Source organism: Trichoplax adhaerens, genomic scaffold, assembly GCF_000150275.1.
Source record: "Trichoplax adhaerens TRIADscaffold_35 genomic scaffold, whole genome shotgun sequence".
Lineage (NCBI taxonomy): Eukaryota > Metazoa > Placozoa > Uniplacotomia > Trichoplacea > Trichoplacidae > Trichoplax > Trichoplax adhaerens.
In genome coordinates, this window is record NW_002060975.1 from 276,130 (window position 1) to 284,729 (window position 8,600).

An 8,600-nucleotide genomic window follows, 5' to 3' on the forward strand; every position below is an offset into this window, starting at 1 on the left:
TAGTGAAATTAGGATGATAATCTGAGAGAATAAGCTAAATTAAGCGTTTCGCTAATAGTTTCCTATTTACAATACACGCAACAGAATTAAAAAAACTACGACGATGTAACATTTCAGAAAACTTTATAGAAATCTGGGCGTCAATTTAGCAGGGGAAAGTTAGCAAAGATGTTCTTCTATTTGGTGTAGTCTATAAGAATTCATAAAATCCATTGTTGAAAACCTACTTAAATTGACTTCAATGGACTTTTCTGTAGCACAATGAGATTAATATAATTTTTGTGGCTAATTAATTGTTAGTACTAAAACTTCTAATTAAGAAGTCTATGAATATACAGCCGTCGTAAACATACCTAACCACAAGATAGACTTTATTCGTACATTAGGCAATGCCAGTACAATTTTGTATAAGCAGCATGAGCAAATGAAATATTTAAGTGTGATTAATTTCTATTTACGCTGATAGAATTCAGGGTTGATCCAGTAGAAGTTACTTGAATCACAGACTCGTCTCTTTTGTCAAATTTACATAACGCTATTCGTCGAATTAGCGCAAGTGATTTTTGCCTCACCTTTAAATCGAATTTTATATATAGAAAGGGATTTAAAATAACAATTGATGTCGTTATCGTGACGGTGAAAAATGCAAACAAAAAATTGACCATACTCTTCTGACGAATTTGAAGCGTCGATTGGCCTGTTATTGCCATACCGAAGCCAGTAGCAAAGTAGGGCCAACTAAATGTAATGTAAGAGACTGAAATCCAAGTGAGCATCTTTACAAATTGTTTCTTTTTCTGCTGGTTTCGTACGGCCTGACTTTGTAGTACTTCGCCAGGTCGAACGTACGATTTCTGATAAGTAATTATTTTCCCGTATAGAATTAAAATAATGATAGTTGGAATAATAAATACAATTGTTGCATGAAATATCATGAACACTGAAACTGATGGCGTAATATCTGGAATATCACAAAGTAATGTATCGTTCTGATGAACTCCTACAATGATAAGAACCGGTGCGTTGATACTAGCCGAAGCTAACCAAATTATAATTTCACCAATGACCAGAATAGAGGTCTTATTATGACGATAATATGATGATAGCGGTCTAACGATTATAAAATACCGATCGATGCCAATCAAGCATAGATTCATCATGGAGACTCCAAATGAGGTAAATAAAGAACATAGCACCACACGACACATCAATGTGCCACCACTGTAATTTAAATTGCGATTTACAATCTGAACATAACCAGTTAGTGATGCAACAGTCGATATGATATCGGATACAACAGAAATACGCATTAATTTATAAGATGTTTTTCGAAAGCTTTTATCGAAAAAGAAAAGGTATAAAATGATCAAATTGACTACTAGCCCAAATATGAAAATAGGAATTCCAACGATCGCAGCGTATCGATAAATTTGAGTTGCCCAATCCATATTCACATATTAATCTTGGAAATTATTGTTGATATTTCTCTCTAACCAACCGTAGAGTTTTCAGTTGAAATGATGATCGAAATGCTCACTGTTTTATTTGAATGATCCAATCTAGCGGTATGTGATGCAAGTACAAAAACTTAAACTGATTTCTACGCCTTATTACATGCATTTTATCAATGATAGAATTTACTATACAATATCGCTTAACATTATTCTGCATGATGAATATGTGACAAGCAATTCTTAATAAATACTAAGATATTACCTTGCATTACTATTAATAATGATTTAACGGAAAGAGTTGTCGCATCAATCACGTACATTCGCCATCCAGCCTCAAAATAGGAATGCAATGACAATAAATGATTAGCTGTCAAAAAAAAAAACAAGGCTGAAATTGCAGCTGTACCTGGCATTTGTTATGTCTTTAAGGTCACATCGTACGTGTCTCTCAAACAATTATACGTTGAGACATATCTATCAAGTTTAGCTATTTCCCATTACTTTATAGCAATATGTTCTGTTTACCAGATGTTATATTAAACTGTTCCAATCATCTCAGTAAATCAATACCATAGCCATACCTGGCACTTAAAGTGTGTCAATTAAATATGACAATAACTTAAAATTATTATTGCTCATAACCAATCAAGAAAATTATGACTAAAAAATCTCAAACGCAGTCTTTTTATAGATAAAATTCAGTTGCAAAGTAGGTAAAACTAAGAAGTAAGTTACCGTCGGTAAGTAGTTTATTTCGTATAGACGATGTTAAAATTGCCTTATGACAAGATTAATATAACTTCACTTTATCACCTGATAGCACATATTACAGTGCGATATTTGACTTGGATATTTGCTTCTTTCCATGTATATATGTTATAAAATAGAAACGACATTAACAGTATAGTTATTTATGGTATTGTAGTAAAGTTTTATAAGAAATCGTAGTCCTCGTTATATTAGTTTGAAGATATAGGGCATACATTTACGCTAGCGAGATATTACTGTCTATTTTCGTTTTAATCTTGGCTAATGCGCCAGTTTAAAGTACTGAGTTTTAATTCAAAAAATTCTGTGAAATCTATCATTTCTAGGCTGTATCTAATCTCTTACATTTATTGACATAAGGGAGAAACTCTAGTTATTCAACCACTGAATTAGCAGAAAAAAAGAAGGAAAACCTCGTATATCTAGAAATGGATCGCCTCAACAAAATTTCTTGAACTGCCTAATACCTACCAATTTAAAGCATTTGATCCATTCGAGATTTCTCTATTAGTAACGCTTTAATTTATTTGTCTTAAAATGATGATATGAATAAAAATTTCTTTAAGCCAAGAAATGGTTTGTCAGCTTAAATGATTCTATTTTACGCCAAATCATGATTTTAATGCCCTTGTTATTCAATCATGGTTGTAAGTTATTTTCCTTTATTGCATTGATATTGCCTTGAATAAAATAATTATAATTATAAATTCAATAGTTTGTTTATCGAATTAAATAGATCTACTCTGTAAAATCCAATCATTATTCCCATGAACATGCTGCAATATGTAATCAAGATCATTAAATAAGAATTAGCTTATTGACTTAATCTAATAGTATTCAAAATTACAAATTAAATACTTATTTAAAGACTTTATATGACTGTAGTGCAGCCCCAATTATAGCTCAGATTACGATCCAAAATTGTACTAGAATAGTTAAATTTGTTAGGTATTCAAATGGGCCTTGGTAGAGGTTAGACGAATCTAACTTATGTAATAAAGCGAAATTTACTAGAAACTGTAACTCTTGATTTATTGTTGAAGAAACTTTATCACAACGACTCTATTCTTTGATGCCAGAATTATCATTCTAAGCAATTATTCTACTCAAATTCATTTTCACTTACGGTATAAAGTACAATTTTTAATTTAAGAGATTCTATCTACGTGTATCGAACCATCATTAGATAGATATCTGTCGTACCTATTTTTAAAATGATAAAAATATTTAAGCGGACTTAAAAAGCTTATAATCAATTAACTGATTCAATTGGGCGCATCTAAATTTATAGAACGATGGTGTTTTTTACATCTACAATTTAATATCTGCTTTAGTATGTTTATGGCTCTGATTCTAACATAAATATCGTATTTTAAATAAATTATCGGATTGAGTATCGATATAGATGTTGTTGTAGTAATAGAAAAAAAGAGAAAAAAAAAGGCAATAGTACTCTCTTGACGTATCATGATGATAGTATGACCAGTGATTGCGATGCCTATTAATGTTGCAAAATTTGGCCAAGCTAACAATATGTAGCAGGATGTTATTTTGCATAGCATTCTAATAAATCGCCTCCTCATGGTGCGCTCTATTCTACGCTGATAACCTAGAAATTCACCAGGCCTGACATACGATTGCTGAAATGCTATAATTTTACTATATATGATAGCAATTGATATCGTTGGAATAATATAGAAGACTACAGAAAATAGAACTAAATATGCTCTTGTAGTAGTATTTAGGTCTTGAAAGTCACACAGCATAGTATCATTATGATGAGCAGTAATGATCATAAGAAACGGAAGATTAAGCGTCATGGAAACTAACCAAACCAAGCCTTCACCAAGGATTATAACACTCTTTTTATGATTTCGATAAAATGATGAGAATGGTTTTACGATAGCAAAATAACGATCTAAACCAATGATGCATAAATTCAAGGCAGAAATTCCATACGATGAATACAAGAAGTACAAGCCGATGCTACAAACCATTTTGCCTCCATAATAATCAATCCTTTGATCTATAATTTGTGAATAGCCGATCATAGATGTTGCAGTAGACATGGTATCGGATATAACTGAAACTAGAAATAATTTATAGGTAGTTTTTTGAAAGCCACGATCTGAAAGGAATATATAAAGTATAAACAGGTTGAGTAGAGCACCAAATACAAAAATAAGGACAACTACGACTCCTGCATACTTATAAATTGTATCAAAAATTGAATTTTTCGATGTTAGTTGCTGTTTGATTCATAATTGTTGACGAGATTAAAGACCATAAACGAAACTAAGAATTCTCTTCCTTAAGCACAACGTCTACTAGAGATTGCTATAGCTATAAAAATTCTACAGTTCATGTTTTCTCTTTTCCCTTAAAAAATCTATTATTTATCATTTCTTGGTAAATATTAACTTCTGTTTATTTCATTAAAGAAGTAAGATGTCGCTGGCAAGCATAATTTAAAATACTGTTAATCTACTTTATGGTTATAATAGCATTTTAAAAATATACCACTAATTTCACTGGTACCTATAATTCATCTTGAAAAATGACTGATATTGTTATTATGGGCTTTTATTAAAAGAGCATAATTGAATAATAAATGAAATCGAATAGGCTAGTTCAGCTGGATCATTTCTAGTCTATCATAGGCATGACAAGATTCGTTTGAATCATTTTCATATTTTTATATTATAGAATAGTCACTAAAATATATAGGTTCATTGTGTTACAATAGTAATATGACATCATGAAATGTAGTCATTTTTGCTTCCTCATTTCTATTATTCTAGGTAAATTTTATGATAGTAGCCTTAGAAATTAGTCTGGGAGTTATCCTTTGACTCCTAAGAAATTAAGGACGATGATGAAATTAAAAATTTTTTATCTAACGTCAGTACGAAAATTATAAATAAGCATGAAAGCAAGCGAAATCTTGAAAATCATGCTGCCATAATCCTTACTAATTGCTAATCCCTTCTAATTTAATGAGCAAATAGACACTGCAACGAAAGAATTATGATTACGATTAATATTTACCTCTAATGTATTTTAAATTTCAATTGAAGAAATTACCTACCATTAAATTGATTTACCACTTTTAGCTAACATGATTGATTAGTTGTCGCTACCGATATCTACAGTATTTTTTATTTTCTAAGCAAATAAAATTCATTCTTTGTGTATATGTTGTAAGTTCAGAGCATAATGCTAGAGTTTTATTAGTACCTAGATGTTAAGAATTAACTACGATGGTGTTTATATCACATTTACTAGCTCTATGTATATAATGTGTACATGATTTGTATATAGTTATTTTAATATCGAAAAAAGCTTAAAATTTTAGTACCATAAAGATATAAGTTGTACCATATGTAGTGATGTTGTGATATTGTGTAGGTTGTAATTCTTTTTTCAACACTATAGAGCCAGCAGTAACAAGCAAAAGCATGGTCATGTTGTTGGTAAAAAGGATGTTCCAGTTTAAGTTTCGTAAGAAACTGTAGTGATCGTAGAATTTCATTTTTATAAGTAGTCCAGAAGTTAACAAATGTTTTTCAGTAATTCCGGTTTATACTCTTCGGGTTGTAAACAGGCCAAAGATATAAAAAGTTAAAGTAAAGCAATAGAGATTGTCTTTTCGTACTTGAGATTAAAGTCTGTGGTTGAAAACTTTTTTAACGAGAACCCCGTTATAAACCGTTTTACTCCAAATCGTTCGGGGTTAGAATTATTAGAGAATTGGAAAGAACAGATTTATTACATCATATAAAGCGATATTTCTAACATAGATCTTAGCTATTTTGTATTACATTTTCTGTACTAGATCTAGTTTAGGTCAGAATAACCATAATAGCTTATTAGATAATCAGAATATTTATTATTGCAATCATTCAATAGCCATCTGAGTCCAAATTTATAGTATTCACTCTTTTTAGACATCAATCAAACTTTGATTATGATTTTAGCCATTATAAAAAAAATAGTACGGTAACGCTTATAACTAAACTATACCAATAGAATTAGACAATTTAGCTATAGTAGACGCTATCATACATCTGAATGCATAAGGAACTGCAATAATAACTCCAGCTTCATCTAACTCTTGCCTAGAACTCGTTCTTCATCACCTAAATCGTACCCAAAGTTCTATTTATTAAAGTTATATTCAAATGATTGGAGTATTGTTCACAATATGTCAATGTTTGTCTTCTATATTTTTCAACAATGTCAAGTGCAGTAGGAAAAATGATAGTCAATCTTATTTAATAATCATAAATTTAATTAATGAAAAAATTTTGCTATTATATAATAGCATAGCTTACCCCTACTAATCAATTACTATAAAATGATATTATTTTTCCTCCCTCTTTTGAAATTACAGCCACTTTGTATCGTACGGAATGACGCGTTATAAATCTAATAAGCTGAGTTACCAGTTAAGGCATCATTTGATAACATGATTATCCCAATGTGCTGTATACTATGAATTTACTTGATAAATGAACAATTTTTCTCATATTTGAATATTAACCATTGGCTTATGGACAAATGCTAAAGGAGTTATATAGTCTACATAAACTTTTGACGTAAATTTAATCTTCCTAATTCATTGTCATTTAAGTAGACCATTTCATTAAATTCATTATTGTATCTATTGCAATAGAATGAAAGATATATGGATCACAAAAAATGATAAAGGAAATACCTACAGATCATATAAGTGAAATATACTGTGTTTGTAAAGTATGAACTATAAATACATAGAACTTGGAAGTACTTAGCCAGATTTTCAATACAAGAGCATGATTTATAATATAACATATTTCTTTGTTATACTGTCAATGTGTGTACCGTAGTAAATTCGACATCATTTACATTTTTCGATGCTAACACAATAGAAATAAATAATAAGTAACAAGAATCAGCTGTAGTAATTCTGGTTTATTTCTCGGAAAAAGTGCTGACTGTACTTTGGTCTGTTATGATAATCACTGTACAGTATAGTTACAGCTGTAACCCATAATCATTTAGAAGTAACAGAATTGTTACATTACTACGGCAGTCTACGGTAGGTTAGCACATTCTCTAGCATTAACGGTTACTAATAATTTTAAGCATAAAGCCTATTGTATGCATTATCAATTCATTACTCAGCGATGTTAATCTGTATTAGTATTTCATTCCTTTTGATCAATTAATTATTTTTAATCAGTTAACGGTGTAGTTTTACGCGTATTTAAGAATTGACGTTTAGATATATGTAGTATACTGTATTAGAAAATAATTCAATTATCATCATTAGTAATAGACCGCAAAAAATCTAATTACATAGAATCTAAAACATTTTTATTTTAATATTACAACAGACATTGTATAATATGATAACCGTTATAGAGATTAGACAAAAGTTGGAAGATTAATTCTGTTCAGCAAACTATATATGCTGAAATCGGATGTATGATGTATTCGCTATTCCTATTAATAAATCCATTCGGAGGTATATCTAACTCACTGTAAAGTAACCATTAAAAATCAAACCTCAGTAACGAACTACGAATCTAAAGTATTAACAAACTTACGTTTTTCGATATCTAATAAGATTGTCACTCATAAGTCCTACCTTCTGACGAATGGAATTATCAGTACTCTAAAGGTAGGAGCACTTGATCACAGTTGCTTTGACTTACTCTACGACTAGATTAGAAGTTAGTTTACTTTATTTAGTACTTATGAAATTAGAAATTCAAGATCCAGCATTATATAATATTATTGATGTACTTGAATATTCTAGTACCGCATCTTAGTCACAATAACGATATCACTCGAAAATGTAAATCATTTCAAAATTAGGAGACTACAGTAAACCACATATCTCTCCAAGACGAAGCCAAGAAATTAATAATAAGCTGTACAGTAGAATCGAAATTTTTGTGTCGTATCTCTTTTGTAGAATAAATACATAAATATCATTTATATTAATACATGCAATACTAACAGTCGCAATAGGTGTAAAGTAAACAAGATGAACAATTAAGAATTTATGCTTAGAAGAAAATGATACAATTAATTTCTACGGATGAAGTTACGTAGTGATAAATTTTTTTTCGACTGCAGCGACTCTACTTTACTAATTGAATAGCTACTTTTACATTGAAATATTTGCATTTTTGTCAAAAAAACCCAAGATCTTTTTCTAATATTAACATCAAACTTCAAGTAAATTAGTGGATTAAGAATCGATATCGATGTTGTTGCAGTGATAGAGAAAAGAAGTAATAGAAAATAGACGATGCTTTTTCGGCGTATCATCATTATAGACTGACCAGTTATCGCTATGCCAATTATAGCTGCAAAAAAAGGCCAACT

At 30.2% G+C, this 8,600-nt stretch overlaps 1 protein-coding gene across 1 annotated transcript; it reads right to left on the reverse strand.

The window, feature by feature from the left end:
- Positions 1-443: 443 nt before the first annotated feature.
- Positions 444-1,448, reverse strand: TRIADDRAFT_62095 (uncharacterized protein; the record flags this gene model as incomplete). The annotated part of the gene is made up of 1 exon (XM_002118033.1): positions 444-1,448. The coding sequence occupies one exon, from the start codon at positions 1,446-1,448 to the stop codon at positions 444-446; it is 1,005 nt and encodes a 334-aa protein (XP_002118069.1).
- Positions 1,449-8,600: the final 7,152 nt, after the last annotated feature.